The sequence below is a fragment of the Trichosurus vulpecula genome, chromosome 5, assembly GCF_011100635.1.
Source record: "Trichosurus vulpecula isolate mTriVul1 chromosome 5, mTriVul1.pri, whole genome shotgun sequence".
NCBI classification, from domain to species: domain Eukaryota; kingdom Metazoa; phylum Chordata; class Mammalia; order Diprotodontia; family Phalangeridae; genus Trichosurus; species Trichosurus vulpecula.
Window position 1 is genome coordinate 193699475 of NC_050577.1, and position 20762 is coordinate 193720236.

At 40.5% G+C, this 20762-nt stretch overlaps 1 protein-coding gene across 3 annotated transcripts in view; it reads left to right on the forward strand.

Moving 5' to 3' along the window:
• Positions 1 to 20762, forward strand: part of NCAPD2 (non-SMC condensin I complex subunit D2) — a 49516-nt gene that overhangs the window by 23869 nt on the left and 4885 nt on the right. For all 3 annotated transcript variants that reach the window (XM_036761910.1, XM_036761909.1, XM_036761911.1), the window contains exons 10-27: positions 1620 to 1817; positions 2223 to 2357; positions 2454 to 2541; positions 2625 to 2805; positions 10311 to 10435; positions 10683 to 10916; positions 11218 to 11392; positions 11764 to 11848; positions 15000 to 15133; positions 15426 to 15558; positions 15648 to 15732; positions 15984 to 16151; positions 16624 to 16796; positions 17909 to 18020; positions 19244 to 19367; positions 19454 to 19609; positions 20025 to 20202; positions 20316 to 20410. In XM_036761910.1, the coding sequence (XP_036617805.1) occupies positions 1620 to 1817; positions 2223 to 2357; positions 2454 to 2541; positions 2625 to 2805; positions 10311 to 10435; positions 10683 to 10916; positions 11218 to 11392; positions 11764 to 11848; positions 15000 to 15133; positions 15426 to 15558; positions 15648 to 15732; positions 15984 to 16151; positions 16624 to 16796; positions 17909 to 18020; positions 19244 to 19367; positions 19454 to 19609; positions 20025 to 20202; positions 20316 to 20410 (2579 nt within the window). The remainder of the gene's footprint in view (positions 1 to 1619; positions 1818 to 2222; positions 2358 to 2453; positions 2542 to 2624; positions 2806 to 10310; positions 10436 to 10682; positions 10917 to 11217; positions 11393 to 11763; positions 11849 to 14999; positions 15134 to 15425; positions 15559 to 15647; positions 15733 to 15983; positions 16152 to 16623; positions 16797 to 17908; positions 18021 to 19243; positions 19368 to 19453; positions 19610 to 20024; positions 20203 to 20315; positions 20411 to 20762) is intronic.

Below are 20762 nucleotides of genomic sequence, written 5' to 3' on the forward strand. Positions count from 1 at the left end.
CCTCATCTGTTAATCTAGGTAACTTATATTTTTGTAAATATTCATTTTACTTAGTTTGTCTGATTTATTGGTAGATAATTTTGTAAAATAGGTCCTAACAAGTGCCTTAATTTCCTCTTCATTGGTGGCAAATTCACTCTTTTTATATTTGATACTGGTAATTTGGTTTTCTTCTCTTTTAATCAAATTAACCAGTGGTTTATCTATTTTATTGGGTGGTTTTTTTTCCCCATACAACTAGCTCCTAAATTTATTTATTAGTTCAATGGTTTTCTTAATTTCAATTTTATTAATCTCTTCTTTGATTTTCAAGATTTCCAATTTGGTGTTTAATTGGGGATTTTTAATTCGTTCTCTTTCTAATTTTTTTTAAGTTGCATGCCCAATTCATTGATCTCTTCTTTCTCCATTTTAGTGATGTAAGCATTTAGAGAGATAAATTTTCCCTTAAGTACCATTTTGGCTACATCCCATAAATTTTAGTATGTTGTCTCATCGTTGTCATGCTATTTAATGAAATTATTGACTGCTTCTATGATTTGTTTTTCGACCTCATTGTTTAGAATTAGATTACTTTCCAATTATTTTTTAATTATGTATCCACAGCCTTTTATTAAATGTCATTTTGTTGCAATATGATATGAAACGGATGCATCTAATATTTCTGCTTTTCTCCATTTGGTTGTGAGGTTCTTATGTCCCAATACAAGGTCAGCTTTTGTGTAGGTGCCATGTGGCACAAGAAAAAGGCATATTCCTTTCTATTCCCATTCAGTTTTCTCCAGAGGTCTATTTAATTTTTCTAAAATTCTATTCATCTCCTTAATTTCCTTCTTATTTTTTGGTTAGATTTATCTAGTTCTAAGAGGGGAATGTGGAGGTGCCCCAATAGTATAGCACACTGGACTGCATTCCTTTCTTATTCTAGTGAGAAAGACTTTTCCTGCCAGTCTTTTAAGCCTTAAGCTGGAATGTTGTTTCACACCCATCCTTTTGCTGGTTTAGCTGCTTCAGAATTCATTTTGAGGCATTATTTTTAAATTGCTTGGAGGGCAATTTGGGAAAGATCAGATGAGTCTCTGCCCTTATTCCACTATCTTGGTTCCCCCTCCTCAGTTTCATTTTCTAAAATTGAATTGTTTAAGATCTCTACTTGATGTTCTGATAATCGGGATGTCTTTATAAGAAAATAACAAAAGGTTTTATGGTTTTGTATATACATATATATATATATATATATATATATATATATATATATATACACGTACATATATTTAATAATTTGCAGCAACTTTTTGTTTTGCATACTTATTTTCAGGCTTTTTTGGTTGGATTTAGCTTGTACTATCTTTTTTTAGGTTCTTGTTCCCATATGAGATTTTTGATGTTCCAAAAGGCTTAGTGCAGTGGTAAGCTGTAATAGCTTAAAACTGTCCTACCCTCACTTCCTATCTTAAAACTGTACTAAGACTTTTAGGAAATCCTGTATTTGAATGGTTATATGTTTCATGGAATTTAAAATAATTTATCAGTAAAAACTGGTTTAAGTCTGTTATTGCTCCTTTCTGCCTCAGCTTTTGCTTAGAGGCCCTTAATGTACATTTCTCTCTTTCTACTAGAACTACATGATGCGCAATGCAGTTCTCGCAGCTATGACAGAAATGGTGCTGCAGGTACTGAATGGGGATCAGCTGGAAGAGGCAGCCCGGGGCACTCGAGATCAATTCTTGGACACCTTGCAGGCCCACGGTCATGACGTTAACTCTTTTGTGAGAAGCCGTGTGTTGCAACTTTTTACTCGAATAGTCCAGCAGAAGGTGAGGCCCCTGTATTATGAAGGGCCCCTGGCACTCTAGACCGCATCTGATTATCAGGGCTGAAGAAAGTATCCAGAATGTAAAGCTTATTCCTCCACTCCAAAGGAGGGCTTAGAGGTTTTCCCTATGTGTTCCTATTAAGTTAGGCCTTTAGTGTCAGTAGTAACAAAGGTCATCCTGTACATAGTTTTGAGATTCTTAACCCTTATTTCAAAGCCACACTTAAGGACATTAGTGACCTTCTTAACCAAGCAAGAACAACACTTCCCTTAGCTATCCTATATTAATTTCTTGATACTTCCAGAAATAAAAGAGTGATCGAGTCAGCTCAGAAATCTCAGGTGTTCTGTGGCTTAGATGGGTACTGTGTATTATGAGTTGACACTTCCCTTGTTCCTCATGTAGGCTCTTCCCTTGACACGCTTCCAGGCAGTGGTGAACCTTGCAGTGGGGCGTCTAGCTGACAAATCAGTGTTAGTGAGTAAAAATGCTATCCAGCTGCTGGCCACCTTCTTAGCCAACAACCCCTATTCATGTAAGGTAAGCAGCCTCTCTACCCAGGAGAAAAAGATTAGAAAGATGAGGTTTGGAATTAGATTCCTTCAGTAACTCCTGATATCCATTCTGTTTCCATAGCTCAGTGATGCTGACCTGTCCAGACCACTTCAGAAGGAGGCTCAGAAGTTAGAGGAAATGAGAGCCAAGCATCGAGCTACAGCTCCCTGTGAGCTCTAACCCAGATAACCCTTTTATTGCACCAACACAAACACAGCTTGGAAGTCAAATTAAATAAGTCTCCTTCCTTAGGTGTGGTACCAGATCTTGAGGAGGAATGGGAAGCCATGTTGCCAGAGCTTCAGGCCACCTTGCAGCAACTCCTGAAGCTGCCTGAAACAGAGGGAAAGGAAAGAGAAAATCTTCATGATACAGAAACAGCTGAGGAGGTGGCAAAGCACATCCAGCAGCTTCTTCTGAAGGCCAGTTATAAGTAAGTGGGAGAGGATAACCTCTGCCCTTGATTTGTTTAGGATTATAGTTTCAACTTTGATGAGCTTTAAACAGAAACTGAAGTTAGACTATGATTCTGGGTACTTTCATCATGGTCAGGTGACCTGAATCTGAAAGATAGGTGCTTATTGCCTTTACTCAACATAGTTTTGTCTGAGATTGAGATAAGTGTAGTGTTTTTCTCATTTTCTCTTTAAAAATGGTTAAAATCAATTCAAATGACATATATGAAATTTAAAGATAATTAGATGAAAAAAGTCTTCAAGTACCCAGCCACAGTTTGGTACCTTCTGACTATTATTTTACTGATATCTTCACTTGACTTTGCTGTCTCCTCCAACTTTTGTCCCCTCTTTCTTTTTCCTCCCTTTCCCTGCCAAACTGGAAGAAAAAAATGGTCTATATTCATCCTCATCATCCACATTTAACCGCTTGCTGCCTGGTATCTGTCTTCATTATTTGACTAAATCTCCTCTAGTAGGTGACATTACTAAATCCATTGGAGTCTTCTCTTCCTACTTAAATTCTGTGTAAAGCCTTTTCCCCATTTCCTCCCCTTTAGTGACATCCTCTCTTCTCTTGGTTTCCATGACCCAGCACTCTTGTGGTTCTCCTACCTCTCTGACAATTCCCTTTCTGTCTCTTTGCTGTATTTATCTTCTTGTCCCTTAAGTTTTTGTCCTGGACCTCTCATTTGGTGGTCTCATACACTCCCTTGGCCTCAGTTATGGATTCACCACAGATGCATCCCAAACCTCTCTCTCCATCCTACTAACTTTTCCCTAGAACTCTATTCTCAAGTCTCCCAGCCGCTGGATATGTAAACCTAAATGTCCTGCCAGCATCTCAAAATCAAGATGCCCCAAACTGAACTCCTTATTCTCACCAAAAACCTACCTTTCCCTCAACTCATATGTCAATACCATCTTCCCACTCACTGAGGCTCAAAATCTCAGTGTCTTTGCCTTTTTCCTCTCCCTCAACCCCCCACATCTAATTTATTGCCAGGTTCTCTTGCTTTTACCTTGGCAGTATTGCATCTTCCCCCTCTTTCCGACTCCCATTAGAGGCACCTTGTGTTTGGCCCTTATTACCTCTTGCCTAGACTCATGTAATAGCTTCCTTACTCAGATATGCCTGTTCCAATCCCCTGTACCACTGCCCAGCAAATTTTCATGTATCAGTTTGATCACATCACTTTATTAAGATGACTTTAGTTTGCTCCCTAGCAAGTAAAGTCTTGATACTGGCTTTCAAACTGTCCACACCCCTAAACTAGCTATCTTTACAGTATTTATCTGATAACTTCCTCCGCCTTAATATCCTAGCCAAGCTGCTCTTCATTCATAATGGTACCTGCTCTTCATTCATAATGGTACCTGCTCTGCCCCTGTACCTTTCTTCTCCCACCATTTCCCATATCTGGAATGGACTCTTCTTTTCCTGTCCCACCCTAACCTCCATCCACTGAAGTCTCTCCGTGTCATGTGCTTCCTGCTCTATGAAGGTTTTTTGAATGCCTTGTCTACATTCTCCCCAGGTGAAAGTGACCTCTGTCTCTTCAGATCTCATAGCACTCTGTCTGGACCACTTCTTTGAACTTGGCCCACACTCTAAGCTCTCTTCCCCTACATTGTTTTGTACTTGTATTTATTATCTATCTCATTCCCCAAAGTGACTCATCTAACTTTTTTTCTCTCATAGACTTAACTAGACTTTTATTACCTATACTTACAAAAGATACTTTAGCCCGGCAATGGGAAACCTGCAGCCTCAAAGCCACATGTGTCCCTCTAGGTCCTCAAGTTTGGCCCTTTGACCGAATCCAAACTTCACAGAACAAATCCCATTAATAAAAGGATTTGTTCTGTAAACTTGGACTCAGTCAGAAGGACCTCGAAGGCCACATGTGGCCTTGAAGCCACAGGTTCCCCACCTCTGGTTTAGCCTCTTACTTCGGTGAGAAGATTGAGGCCATCCTGAGGTCTTTTCCTCCTTTTCCCCAAACTTCTCTGCCTTGGTAGTCCCTAGTCTACTTCCTTTTGATTATAGCAGTTTCCCTACACATCACTTAGCTAATCCATCTCCCATGAGCTCATTCCTTCCCACTTCCTCCAGGACCTTGCCACAGCTGTTCTTCCTTCCTAATCAGAATGGAGCAATTCAGTAACAATAAGTATTTCTGAATTTACATCTACATTCAGTGCCACGTACCAGGTGCTAGGGAAAGAAAGACAGAAATGAAACAGCTTCTGCCCTTGTACAACTTCCATTCTATTGGAGAGATGGCCACGTATACAGATGAATACATGGAAGGTACTCTGACAGGACAGAGAGCGCTGACCATGGCCGAGGGAGTGGTGTCAGGGAGTGTTCCACCACAAACGAGGTGGAATCTGAAGTGAGCCTGAAAGGAAAAGAAAGATCTTGGAAAGGAGAAAAGGATTGAATCCTAGACATAAGGGATGATTGAATGTCCAGTTTAGGGAACAGCATAAAAGTTCAGTTGGGCTGGAACATGCAGTGTCTTAAGGGATTTTGTGTGATGTGGGATTTTGTGTGATGTGTGATCTCATTAATGCAAGAGTTCCCTCAAATGATGCAGACTGTATTCTGTGTATGCCTATCCATCCTCTATTTCTCTTCTCTATATTTTCCCAACAGTTTGCCACAGAGTGTACGTCCACCCAGCTGTCTGGAGGCCTTCCTTTCTTTCAGCTTCCACAGGGTACCTACCTGAGGAATTCTCTGGCCTTTTACCTGTCGGTATTACTGACTTGCCATGTAATAGCACATCCTCTTTTCTTTTCCTACAGTTACTTGATGATATCCTTTACTCCTGTCCTGAGTTTGTTTTTGGTATGTTTACACTCACCTTGTCCCTCTCCATCGACTTCTTTGTAATACTCATCACTAGCTCTTCAGAGGCAGTGGTGTTCTACGTCTCACTGCCATATAGCAACACTTTTAGCATTAAAAATGGGCATTTGCTTTCATGGAAAGCTTTAAGTCAGTAAAAGTGTTTTAGAGTCATCCGAAAGCAATGCAGACTACTCTCATCCTTCTCTTCAACTCTGGGACCAGATAATTGTCCTTCTGCACCATCTGTTGAACAGATTTTATCTAGACTGTGTCTGTTTAAATGCAAGTCAGCAAACAGGAGCATCTGAAGGACCTCACCATCCACAGGGAACCTCCTTTACCTGGACTTTGGTCTGAAATTCTTCCGTCACAGTAGCAAAACCATTTACAAGCATATTTTCTCCTATTTTGTTGCTTTGCCTGATGTTTATTACCAGTTCATTGAACAAGCCATTTCTGTTGTTACATCTTCTAAGGAGTCTTGAGTCATGTTAATGTATGAATGGAAGTACCTTGCTGTAAAAGTCAGTGAGGTAGCGTTTTGTTTTACTGAATCAAATGTGAAATAAGACTAGAAGAACATTATAATGGGCTTCCAATTACAGTCAAGAAGTTTGTTTTGTTTCCTAAGAGAGCCACTGAATGTTTTTGAGCAAAGGAATGACATATGTTTTACATGACTACACATGTATAACCTATATTGAACTGCTTGCCTTATCATTGAGGAGGGGTGGAGAGGGAGCAAGAGAGAGAATTTGGAACTCAAAGTTTTATAAACAAATGTTGAAAATTTTTTTACATGTAACTAGGATAAAATAAATTAATTAATTTAAACAAATAAGATTACCATGCATCAGGCAGAGCCTAACTGAGATTACATAACATGAATCTGTAGTGAAATCAATTAAAATGATTGTTCCTCACTGCAAAAGAGGAGTAGAGAAGAAATCAGTAGGCTTGAGGTATGACAGGGCATGAAGATCAGTAAAATGAGGAGATAGGAGAGTCATGGGTAGGGTATGCTGTTTGTGAAGAGAGAAAAATAAAGCTAGATCACCATTGATGGATTAGGAAAAAATAAGTGGAAGGGATTGAGTGACTGGAGGCTGTAAAGGTCCTCACTGATCTCATAACATAAATCCCATGGCCTTTTCTCAGTTGTCATCCTGTTAACCTTTCTCTGCAGATTTTGATACTGCTCACTACTCCCTCCTTCCTACTGGACACTCTCCTTCCTTGGCTTTCATGACAATATTCTCTTTTTGGTCCTATTCCTGTCTTATTGCTACTTTTCAGTTGACTTTATTCTTATCCTACCAGTCTCCTAACATAAGTATGGTAGCCTGCAAGACACTGTCTTTGGGTCACAAAGATTTAGAGCTGGGGTTGACCTTTGAGGTCATCTAATTTGACCCTCTTTTTTATTTTTATGTAACAAAAAAAAACTGGTCATTTCCTTATACAGATTATAGCAGAAAATTAGGGTTCATAAAGCCATGAATCTCTTAGACATACAGCTTCCTTTTCCTGTTAGTATATAAAAAGTTGACTATCTTACTTTCAAAGCTGTCCTCATATATGCCCTTCTGAATTTCCTTCTCTTCAGTGCATTTTTAAGTGCTTCACTGACTTTTTTTTCCCATTTGACAGTGCTATTAATAGTCTATTTCTCTCCCCAAAACTTGGTGGGGAAAGAGATAAAACAAAATCCTTGTAAAATATAGATTGTCAAACAAAATACAGCCACACTTTAAGCATGTCCCAAAATGCATGTCTCGTTCTGTTCCTTGAAACCATCCCTTGTCTGTCAGGAGGTAGGCACATTTTTCATCATCAGGCCCCGGGAGTCGTGGATGATCATTCTTTGATCAAATTTCTTAATTCTTTCAAAACTGTTTTTCTTTACAATGTTCTTGATTCTGCACTTTACTCTGTAATAGTTCATACAGGTCTACCTAGGTTTCCTTGAAACCATCCCTTGACCATTTCCTAAGGCTTAATAATCATATATTCATGCAAGGTGTCTAGTGCTCTGTATACAGAAGGTTGTGCAGCTACTCCTCAGTTGATGGGTGCCCCTTAATTTCTAGTTCTTTGCTACAACAAATAAAGTTGCTATTTTAAGTATTTTGTACATGTAGTCTTTTCCTTCATTGATCTCCTTGGGGTAGAGAATTATTAGTGATATAATTCCCTCATTTCATAGAACAGAATACTGAAGCCCAAACAGGTTAAGTGATTAAGCTGCTTCCTTCAAGTCTTATGTTCTAATAGAGGCCATTTCCGTTCCCCTGAGTTGCTACATTCTTCTCTTTCAGATTACGTTCTAATGATCCTGAATATATCTTGTATGTACCTAATTATTTACATTTTTCCCCTATTAGTCTCTCTGCTCTTTGAAGGCAGTCTGTTTTTGGCTTTCTTTACATCCCTAATGCTTGGCAAAGTATCTGGCACATAGTAGGCATTTCATAAAATGCTTGTCGACTAGCTCTGCAAAGAAAAGAAGTCATAGGTCTATGTTCCCATATCTCTTAGGAGCCAAGCTTGATCATTTTAATTATACAGCATTTTATTTTGGTGGTTTTAGTTCTTTTCATAGATAAAGATAGATATAGACATAGATGTGTGTGTGTGTGTGTGTGTGTGTATTTATATGTGCATGTATACAAATATATTTAGTTAAATATTTCCCAGTTGTATATAAAAAACTTTAACAATCATTTTTTAAAATTTTGAGCTCCAAATTCTTTCCTTGCCTCCCGCCCCTCCCCCGCTTTGAGAAGGCAAACAATTTGATGTCAGTTATACATGTGAAGTCATACAAAACATTTCCATATTAGCCATGTTGCAAAGGAAAACAGACCAAAAAGAGACAAGAAAAATAAAGTTTTTAAAATTATGCTTCAGTCTGCATTTAAAGTTCATTAGTTTTCTCTCTCTGGAGACAAAGAGCATTTTTCATCACGGGTCCTTTGGAATTGTCTTGGATCATTTTCTTGATCAGAGTAGCTAAGTTTTTCACAGTTGGTCATTTTTATGATATTGCTATTACTTTGTACAGTGTTCTCCTGGTTCTGCTCATTTCTCTTTGCATGAGATCATATAAGTCTTTCCAAGTGTTTCTGAAACCGTCCTGCTCATTATTTCTTGCACAGTAGTATTCCATCACAATCATGTACCACAGCTTGGTCAGCCATTCCCCGGTTGATGGCCATCCCCTCCATTTCCAATTCTTTGCCACCACAAAAAGAACTGCTATAAATATTTTTGTACATATAGGTCCTTTTCCTTTTTTTTTTTTTTAATCTTATTGGGATACAGACCTAGTAGCGGTATTTCTGGGTCAGAGGGTCCGCACAGTTTTTAGCTCTTTGGGCGTATTTCCATATTGTTCTCCAGAACGGTTGAACTGATTCAAAGCTCCTGTTTTAGTTGTTCTTTACGTTGTTGTCCTAATCGTATATATTGCTTTTCTGGTTCTGCTTATTTAATTTTATATCATCAGTACATAAAAGTCTATTGCATTCATGTGCCAAAATTTGTTTAGTCATCTCCCAGTTGATGAACATTTATTTAATTTCCAGTTCTTTTCTACTGCAAAAAGTGTTGCTCTAAATATTCTGGAAAGTATGGGACCTTTCTTTCTGTCTTTGACCTTTTTCAGCTATATGCTTAGCAGTGCAGCCTGTAGGTCTTTTAAAAGGTATGGACATTTCAATTACTTTCTTAGCATAATTCCAGATTGTTTTCTAAAATACTTGAATCAGTTCACAGTTCTACAGATAATATATTAATACACCTATTATTCCACAGTCCTTTCTATGAATATTGATTATTCTTAACTTTTGTCATTGCTGCCAATTTTCTATGTATGAAGTAGAAACTCAAAAGTTCTTTTCATTTACATTTCTGTCGTCATTAGTGGTTTGGATCTCTTCTTTTTAAAGAATAGATAAATAAAAATTGGTTCTTTCCAATAGGAATCTTTCCTGGGTTGGGTATTTCTTGAAATTTAAATATGATAGCACTTCTCTTGGCAGCTGGCAACCTACAATTTTCATAAACAATATTTAAAGAGAACTTAATGTTTTAAAACAGATTTAAGGTGGCTTTTGGTGAAAGGATTAGATTTTTTGGATCTCAGCCCTAGGCTGTTTTATGTTTACTAATCTGATATGAGTTCCTGGAGAATGTGATAGAAATTTGTGTCTTTTGAAAATGTGGAGGGGCAGCTAGGTGTTGCAGTGGATAGAGTACCGGCCCTGAAGTCAGGAGGACCCGAGTTCAAATCCAGCCTTAGACACTTGACACTTACTAGCTGTGTGACCCTGAGCAAGTCACTTAATCCTGATTGCCTTGCCAAAAAGGAAAAAAAGAACATATGGACAAAAGGTTATTGGGAGTATCAAATATGTCAAGCAACCCTCATCTTTTTAATAGAAGTATCCATATTCTTTGGGGGCAACTACATTGGAGATTTGTTGGAATTGGGAATGTCCCTTGAGGAAAGCTATAATGAGACTGTGTCAGGCTAAAAGAGAGCAGCTTGGTGCTTTACTCTTAAGTTTTGCTGAGTATAAATAGATTATTTTTCTTTTTTTAATTAATGGGTTCTTACAGGCATGCCATCACTCTCACCCAAGAGGCTATACAACGCTTCCAAGAGGAAGCACCCTTTAATCATATAAACCAAGAGGAATCAGAAGAGGCTAGAATCCTGAATCTACTAAGAGGGATCTTCAAAGGTAACCAACAGAGCCCATATAGCATTAGAATGACAGTAGTCTAAGAATCTATCTGAAGTCTTCAATCCTTAATCCTCAAAAGATTTAAGGATTCACTCTGCCACCAGGAACCATATTTTTCTTGAGGAGGGAGGAGGGATGTGTCCAATTTCAGTCCAAATTAATACAAGGGGAAAGACCTAAAGATATTTGTCCAGCTTCTAGAACCATTCATTTCCCTACCAGTAAGAACTATCCACAATTCTAGGCCTTGCAAGTTCCACTCAGGACAAGAATCTACAGGTTTCTCCAGACAAAACAGCCTCTGTGGAAGCTGTACCTGAGGACAAACGTGGGATGGTAGAGAACAACAGTGACAAGGAAGAATTGGTGAAGCAGGAGATGCTAGTACAGTATCTGCAGGATGCCTACAAGTTTTCTTTGCAAGTCACTGAAGCCATTGGTATCATCAGCAAGATGATGTATGAAAACACCACTTCTGGTATGCCAGGGCCCCTCTGGGCAGAGGAGCTAACAGTCCTGGGTTTAAAGGTTGAAGCGGTCATCCTTTCAGTCATAGGTTGTTTATTTAAGGGTAAAGATTGTGTCTCTCTTGGTTAATTTACTCAGAATTTCACTGCATGGGCTGGCAGCAGATAAATTCTATTTGTTGTACAGTATGGAGATGAAACTGGATTGTTGTGGGAAAATTTCTATCCGCAGAACTGTATTTGACCAGAAAGAAGCAGCTGCCTTTTCATGCTATGTTGAGCAGAAATGATCATTTTTGTCTGTCTCCTCAGTGGTACAAGAGGTGATTGAGTTCTTCGTAACAGTGTACCAGTTTGGAGTACCACAAGCACTTTTGGGGGTACGTCGAATGCTACCTCTTGTGTGGTCCAAGGAACCTGGTGTCAGGGAAGCTGTGCTCAATGCCTACCGCCAGCTCTACCTCCACCCCAAAGGAGATTCTGCCAGGTATGTTGAGCCCTTTCCATCTCTGTCCTGTCTTAACTGATTTTTATGAGGACAGGTTTTTTGTGGGAATTTTCTAATCAGTCAGTCATTTTCTAATCAATCAGGGAACCCTTTTAGAAGCGGCACGTCGGGGTTATAGATTATAAGGGAAATAACAGGACTGAGGGAATAGACTTCCCAGAAACACCATCAGACAATGGTGTCAGCTTACCACTGTTCAGAGCCAGAAGCCCCACCAATCAGCCCATAACCCAAGTTGTGCAGTATCTTTAGGGGTCTCTACCTTCTTGGGGTACATTTAAAAGTGGAGGAATTGTAAATAAACTATTAATTTTTGAAATAAATTAAATTGCTTACTGCTGATCCCACAGAGGCAAGGCCCAGACTTTAATTCACAACCTCTCTCTGCTTCTGGTGGATGCTTCAGTTGGGACAATTCAGTGTCTGGAAGAAATTGTAAGTATCTTCGTATTTTATCTCATCTTCAGGCACTTATTCATCAGTTATTTAGTGAATAATTTGCTCAACATTGGGTGAGGTGAGGCAGGGTGAGGAATGCAACAGAAATACATTTTTCTTTCTTTAAACCCCCTACAAAAAGACAGTTTACAATCCATCTATGAAGACAAAATATACACGAAATATTTAAATAGCATTAAAAGACAGTATGTTATATGCCAAAGGGAATGATACAGGCAGTAAGGTCTATGAGAAAGAACCCGGAGATATTAATATGGTTTGAAGTAGTTGCAAAAAACCAAATGGAAGAGATAGGACTTGATCTGTGTCTTGAAGAATGAGTTTGACTTAGATTGAAAGGGGGGAATTCCTGACAGGCTTCAACCCAGAACAGAGGTCCAGAGGTAGGAAATGGTATATTTGGAAGGCAGTTAGGAAACTGACCAGTCTGACCATCATAGAATGAGCAGGAGATAAAATTGGAAAGATTGAAAGTTGAACCAACTTCCAGAGGACTTTGAATGTGACACCCAGTTTTTTCCTGTAGATAGGGGTCCCCAAACTCTTGTACGGCATTGTTACCCTAAAGTCTTGAGATCACCAAGGTGGGTGAAGCTGATGGATTGGTACAGCTAGCTGCTCTACCCTTGCCCTGTTGGGAATCTCTGTAAACTGTGAGGAAGGGAGGCTTAAGGAAGGTGGCAGCCGCTGGTTTAGAAGTCCACCAAGAAACACCCCAAGGTCAGCTGCCATGGCTGTACCCCATTGTCAGCTTTAAAGTACCATAGAAATGTGAGCTGTCATAGTTATTATTCCTGTAGGTGGCGGGAACCCTGTGAACATTTTTGAACAGGGAGATAAGTAGAATCACAGAATGCTAGAGTTCATGAAAGACACATTTGCCATCCACTCTAAGTCACTCACTTTGCAAGTGAAGAACCGACCAAGTAGGTGCTTTATTATCCCCATTTTCCAACAGCAATAACCATAATCATAATAATTGCTAACATTTATATAAAAATTCCTGCAGATTATCCTTTATCTCCTTGTGATATATATGCCTAAACACAGTATCATTGCCCAGTCAAAGGATGTGCCATTCTTCTCTGTGCAGCGTGGTGACTTTTGGGGTATGGCTCCAGTTTTGTTTTCCAGAGTAGTTGGATCTCCACCAGTGATGCCGTAGTGTACCTGCTTTCCCATGGTTTGGTAGAAATTAGGTATAGACTAATGTTTTACATCACATAACACAGTAAACTCCAAATGGATCCATGACTTAAAGATAAAGGGTCCTATCATAAAATAATTATAGAAGTGGAGAGAGATATTTTACCACTATGACTTGGGAGCAGATTCTTAACTAAACAGTAGATAAAAGTAGTCATAAAAGAGAAAGTGGACTGTCTTTATTTACTTAGGGAAAATGAAGCTGACATATGCAGGATGGATTGGAGAGAAGTCAGAAACTGGAAGCAGGGAGACAAGTTCAGAGGCCCACATGACATGATAGGGGCTTCAACCAGGATGCTGACTGTGGGGATGGAGAGAATGATAGATATTTCCATCAGAAGGAAGACTTGGTAACTAAGTGAAAAACAAAGAGTCAGTGGTGACTCTGAGGTTTTGAGCCTAAGTGAAACCCCAGGAGAAGAGGGATCAGAATTGGTTGGCTTGGCCTTTGGAGCAGAACTGGGAACATGAGTGGAAGGTGCCCAGAGGCAAATTTAGACTTGATATAAGCAAAATCTTCTACTAGTTCAAGCTCTTCCGATGTGGAATGGGCTGTTTTGAAAAGGAGCAGGGTCACCCTCATAGAACATTTTGAGGCGAATGCTAGATAAGCAATTATTGGAATGTTTGTAGAGGAGAGTCTTGTTCAGATATGAGTTGGACTAAAGCTACTCAGAGGTTCCTTCCAGCTCTTAGATTTTGTGATTCTTTGAATTAAGTAAATAAAAAATGGAGGTAAAGAGGAATTCAGTTTGGGACATGCTATCCCTTCATATTCAAGGTACCTGATGGAAGAAGAAAGAAGTGGTCATGGTGGGGGAATTATGAGGACTTTCTGAAGTCGTTTGAGAAAAGGCACTAAACTATTAATACCCAGTGATCTCAGTGTTGGGCAGAAGCCCCAGGAGGTCAAAGACAGAAAGAAGAGCCCCATCTGTACCAAAATACTCATAGTCCTTGTGGCAGCAGAACACTTGGCAACAAAGTAGATACTCATTAACTGGGGTAATGGCTAAACAAATTGTACATAAGGGAGTACACAGAAACACACCTGGGCCATGTGTCCTTCATGAAATTGTCACTGACCCTCTCAGTTCCCTAGGCAGCTCTAATAGTTTAAGTTGCATAATAGTTGTTGAAATACATTGGTATAGAGAGGTTCCTCACTACAACTTTTAGGAAGAGACAGCCCACATTTAAAAAAGGAGAAAAAAAACCTATCATATGAAGTTATGAATCTAGTGAATTCAGAAACATGGTAAGACTTTTATGAACTGATACAGAGTGAAATAAGCAGGAAAAGGAGAACAATATACATGCTGTAATAAATAAATACAGTACTTAAAACTAAGCTCTAATTAATTAAAATGAGGGATCTCAGTCCAGGAGAATAGGTGAGGAAGCACACCTTCCTCCTTTCTGGAGAGACCGAGGGGACTCCAAGGCATGGAGTCTTGCATGTGCTGTCAGCCACAATCCCTATTGATTGGTTTAATTTGACTTTTTCTTTGTTACAAAGGAGGATTCAGTGAGTCAGTGTATTGAAAATGACATGTAAAATGAAAGGCATTATAAAACATTTTAAAATTCTTTTCAAAAACTTTTTTTCAAAAAAGTCATCCTAGTAGAAATGTCCATGTTGCTATTGGAACTGTAGGAATGGTTTGAAAAACAAGTCTCGGCTCGAGGCCACAGATGTGGGAGATATCCGATGGAGGTATTAATTAGAAGTATGAACAGTTTATATGTTCCTTTGCATTTCCTAGGGAAAGTAGAGCACCTTCCCTTAGTGCCACCTTGCCTTTTGAAACTTTGTTGTATGCCCAAGTATTCAGAGAAATAGAGGAGGAGCAGGGAGAAGACCCTGGTTTTTTTTTTAATCCCCTAATGAGCCTTCTTTATATTTTCTTTTCTTTAGTTGTGTGAATTTGTGCAGAAAGGAGAATTAAAGCCAGCAGTAACCCAGCTGCTGTGGGAACGTGTTACTGAGAAGGTTTCCTGCTCTCCTCTGGAGCGCTGCTCCTCTGTCATGCTACTTGGAATGATGGCAAAGTAAGTTTCAGGGGACTTATGTAGAGACGTGGATGGGATTTGGGAGAAGAGGCCAAGTCTGAGGGAACAGTTCCTTGTGAGCTTCCTTTGCCTTCCATTAATAGCGAACTGAGCAGTGTGTGTGATGCTGCCATAACCCTGAGGCTTGTGCCCAGGTCAGAGCCATGCCCAGTGGCATGATCCATTGGAAGTCCATTGGAAGCATTAATATGCTGCAGGTTTACCACCCAGTGGATTTTTAGGATATGTACTATTATATAACTATCCTTAACCCCCACATTTTCCCCCCCAGAGGAAAGCCAGAGATTGTGGGCAGCAATCTGGACACACTAGTAAGTGTGGCACTAGAGGAAAAGGTAGAACAGGATTATCGATTGGCCCAGCAGGTATGCCGGGCCATTGCCAACATCTCTGGCAGCCAAAAGGTAAGTGTGGGATAGTTGTACACTGCCTGGGTTGGGGGTAGGAAAGATGCTTTTGCTTGCTGCAAAAATCACCCTCTTGTTTACCATAGCCTGGCCTGGGCAAAAGCCAGCCCCCATTCCGGCTGCCCCAAGACCACCGATTGTTTGAACGACTCCAGGACATGGTGATTAAAGGTAAGTTGCCAAGACAGATATGTGAAGGCAGGGAAAATTGCGTTTAAGCAATAGATAACAGGGGCAGCTAGGTGGCACAGTGGATAGAGCACTGACCCTGGAGTCAGGGGGACCTGAGTTCAAATCTGGCCTCAGACCAGACACTTGACATTTACTAGCTGTGTGGCCCTGGGCAAGTCACTTAACCCCAATTGCCTTTAAAAAAAAAAAAAAGAAAGAAAGGAATAGATAACTCCTTAAGTTTCTTTTAGGTTTTGTCCACCCAGACCCTCTCTGGATCCCCTTCAAGGAGGTGGCAGTGACCCTTATTTACCAGCTAGCAGAAGGACCTGAGGTGATCTGTGCTCAACTATTGCAAGCTTGTGGGAAGCAGACTCTGGAGAGGATACAGGACCCAAGTACAACTGAGGAGGGTACTAGTAAGTGGGGAGAGTGGGAACAAGGTGAGTGCCTAGAGACAGGGGATGCTTAGTGCCCAGGCCTAGAGGGTGGGGTTGGAGAGGGCTGTTCAGGGTGTCATGTTTAGAAGCCCTTTGTGCTCTGCTTCCCACCCTCCCTGGCATTCCAGCTGCCAAGGAGCAAAGCACTGATACAGAGGGAGAAATATGACACAGTGGAAGCAAATACTACCAGTGACCATCGTGTTAGGGACGCCTGGGGCTCAAATATGAGCACAACACCTGTCGTTGTATAGGTCTGGGTCCAGGAGGGTATGCAGCTTTCTATATGTGCTTTGGGTGTCTGTATCAATGTATTTTTACATGCGTACACACTCATAAACCAAGTAGAGAACTCCTCCTTTTCTTAGTCAGAGCAGTACTAGAACAAGTGAAAGACAAAGAAAACATGGGAAGAAGGGTCCTGAGATGCAGTTGCTTATTTCTCCTGCAGAAGCAGCACCTACACTTCCCACTTTCCTGCTGATGAACCTGCTCTCCTTGGCTGGTGATGTGGCCTTACAACAGCTGGTGCATTTAGAGCAAGCGGTGAGCAGTGAGCTCCGCCGACGCAGAGTCCTGCGGGAAGAGCAGGAGGAAGCCAAGACCAAAGGGCAGAAGGAAAAGGTCAGATGGACTATCGGAGCACTTGTCCCACATCCTAGCTCTCCCTCGGATTTGCAGTGTGACTTCAGAGCAGCCATTTTTTCCATTTGAGACCTCTATATTCCTAGCTATGAAATAGGGAGGAAAAACATCTTTGCCTTGTTCCCATCACAAAGAATAGAGGGTTATATATGAATTCAACAATTTGTATACTTCTGCCTAAGAAGGAAGTTCTTCTATAAATAGTTATTTGGTAAAGTCAGAGGGAGTGGGACTATATAGAGACCCAGAACAAAAGTATTTTTTTCATTGTTCATTCTTTGGGTTTTATCTCTTTACATGCTGAAAGGTTAAGATTTTATTCTATCACCATCATTATCATTATGGGTATTATTACTGACCTGTGATTTCCAGTCTGTTTTCTCTTGATCCCCCCTCCCCTCTCAAAAGCTGATGCATATATCGCGCTTAAGGGTTTGTAAAGTGCTATATAAATACCTAAAATATGACATTTTATTTGGTATTTTTTAACAATTTGTGTTAATGGTTATTAAATCTCAGTAAATAACATTTTAATGAAATATGTTTCATTAATAAATACAAGGCTATATGATTTTCATCAATGTGGGTACTCCCTTCAGTGCCCCAGACCAAGGCTCCACACTTTTAGTCAATGCTTTAATTAACTGCTGTGACCAAACAAATTATAATCACTTGGTGATGAGCCCCTCCCAACTTAGCTAGGCTGGTTTTCAAATCTGCTAGCACTAACTTCCAAGAACCCAAGGTCCCCTCTGGAGAGAGAAGACTTATGAAGAAACAACCTAGTTTAAGTTACTGCAGTGTAACAAGTTAGATTCAAATTATTTGTAACAGTTTTTGCTTCTTGGCCCCAGGGTACCTGATTTTGAACTTTGTTTTCTCCACTGAAGGCTTCTATTGTCTTTTACCGATAATCCTGGTGTAGGAGATAGGACTGGGATTTTGCTTGCAACTTTGCCTTTAATTTAGTATATCCTGTTAATTCTCCAGCAGCAAACTGCAGAGCTAAGTGAATAAAGGCTAGAATAAGAGTTGTTGAGGATTTCTTAATTGCCTCTAATAATTGTGTGATTTCCTAATCTCTTCACTAGAATTCCAGTAATGAGAGTACCATGGAGGAGGAGTTAGGCCTAGTAGGTGCGTCTGCTGATGACACAGAGGCAGAGCTGATCCGAAGTATCTGTGAGATGGAGCTGCTGGATGGTAAATGAGGGAGAAGGATGATATTCCTGTATTCCAGGCTCATTTGCTTTTTAACAAAAAAACCATAATTTTTATTATAAATTTAATAAGACCTTCAGTAAGTACAAATAAACATAATACGGGGTGGAAGCTGAAATAGAATTCAGTCTATCTGAATTCAAATCAAATAATTTTAATATTCAAATAATTCAAATTATTTACACTTTGATTTTTGACATTATGATTTAGTACTTAGATATAAACTCAGGGATTCATTATGTTGTTGGTGTTGCTACTTCCCTCACCAGCAGTTCACAAACCCTCCACACTGCAGTAGAAAATCTACATAAATTGCTGCTGCTAAAAAATTCATCACTGTGTAGCCAGCCTCTCCAAACTTAGCTAGATTGGACACTGTCTGTCCATTGATCATGGACAGATATACAGCCTGGCCTGGAGCTCTTAGGCAAAGTCTTTCTAACTTGGGTAAGATGTGGCCAGTCCTAGCCTTCACACAGCTAGCATCAGTTCTGCTCCATAGTAAGGCATCAGAAAAACAGGAGTTTGTTGGAGAACTGTGATATAAACTTAAAATAATAAGAATGATTTATTTGCTCTGTAACTGGTCTTGCCCCATCTGTATGCAGAGATTTTGTTGCCGTTCTTCTACTTCTGTCATCCTTACTTTGTATCACCTCCTATCTGCCCATATTTCTTTGTGTTATTCCTATTTTTATAGCACAGTAGTATCCAAGTATATTGATACACCAATCTGTCTATAAAGGAAGAAGGGAAAAAGCATTTATGAGGCCAGGCACTGGGCTAATAATAAGTGCTCTACAAATATTACCTGATTTGACCCTCACAACAACCCTGGGAGGTATTATTATACACATATTCAATAGTAATAATATGTTATATCATTAATATGATCCCCATTTTACAGTTGAGGAAATAGAAGTAGTCAGAGGTTAAGTGACTTGCCCAGGGTCACACTTATATGTGTCTGAGGCTGGATTTGAACTTGGGTCTTCCTGACTCTATCCACTGCTTTATCTATGGCATGTCAATAGGCAGAAATTATTTCTGATTTTTTTTTGATATTATAGCTGTGGGTGTTTCTGTGCAGACTTTTTCCCCCTTTTAATAGCATCCTTTGGCTATGGTGCCCATAGGGGAAGTGTTGGGCCTACTGCCCAAGCTCCTATCTCCAGCCTGAAACTTGATCCTTTGTCTCCCAACAGGCAAACAGTTACTCTCGGCTTTTGTGCCCCTTTTGCTCAAGGTCTGTAATAATCCTGGCCTCTATAGTGACCCAACCCTCTCTACAGCTGCTTCACTAGCTCTTGGCAAGTTCTGCATGATCAGGTAGGCCTTGGCTTATGGCACAGCCTTTTAAAAGAGAATTGAGGGGTTATCACTTCCGTAAGCATCCTTCCTTTCTCTGCCTCCAGTGCCACTTTCTGTGATTCCCAGCTCCGCCTCCTCTTCACTATGCTGGAAAAGTCTTCACTTCCTGTTGTTCGATCCAACCTCATGGTGGCCATTGGCGATCTGGCCATCCGATTCCCCAACCTGGTAGAGCCCTGGACTCCTAACCTTTATGCTAGGTAAGATCTACTACATGAGATTCCACTGTCACTAGGAACCTGGAATTCAGGCAAGAGTCACTTGAATCAGCACCTGAAAGCACCTCAGTCATCAGCCTTACTTGGAGTATATATCGGAAATCTGCTGTGCCAGTGCTGATTTGAGGGTGATCACGCTGCTAACCTGGACACCTAAGAACACAACTCAAAACATTGACTTTTGCCGCTAATCTATGGCCCTCTGAAGCCCCCTTTTTCATCACCATTATGAAGGATGATGGGGGTTCATGCTTAGGGGATTTCTTGGCTCTAAAATAGGAAGAACTAGTTGTTTTGGGACCACATACAGGGCCTTGGTCCCTACAGGGAAAACTTCCTTTCCCCTAACTGGAACTGGTACCAAGGCATTCTCACTGACCTTGAATGTCTGCCCTAGACTCCGGGACCCAGCTTCTCAAGTGCGGAAAACAGCAGGGCTGGTAATGACCCACCTAATCTTGAAGGACATGGTGAGGGTGAAGGGGCAGGTGAGCGAGATGGCTGTGTTGCTTATTGACCCGGAACCTGAAGTGGCGGCCCTAGCAAAGAACTTTTTCAACGAGCTTGCCGGCAAGGTGAGAGGGTGAGCCCACCCAGAGAAGGCCAGAAGGAGAGAGTGCCGGACTAGGGGTATGCATGTGCAGGTCAGTCACATACTTCCAGCTGCCTCTGTTTCTCTCCCCTACAGGGCAACGTAGTCTACAATCTCCTTCCTGACATTATAAGTCGCCTGTCTGATCCCGAAAGTGGAGTGGAAGAGGAACCTTTCCATGTCATCATGAGGTGCCTGCCCTGGAGCTTTTCCTGTGATATGGTGGGGACCCCACTAGCAATGTGCAGCCTAGAAAAGAATGAAGGGCAGTGGGATCTTTCTTCAAGTACTTGAAGGATCACGTGAAAGATGACTTTGTTCTCCTTGGCCCAGGGGGGCACATCATTGGCTTGATTTTAAAAGAAAATAGCATTCTAACAATTAGTGAGGATTTTTAAAGACCTTCGTGCAAATGCTAGAGTTACACTTGCCAGGAATGTTGTAAAGAACATCTTTCCCCCTCTGACCTGCAAAACCCTATTTATTTTTCTACTGGACTATGTGCCTCCTTCATGTGCCAGTTTATTTTTCATTTTTAAATTG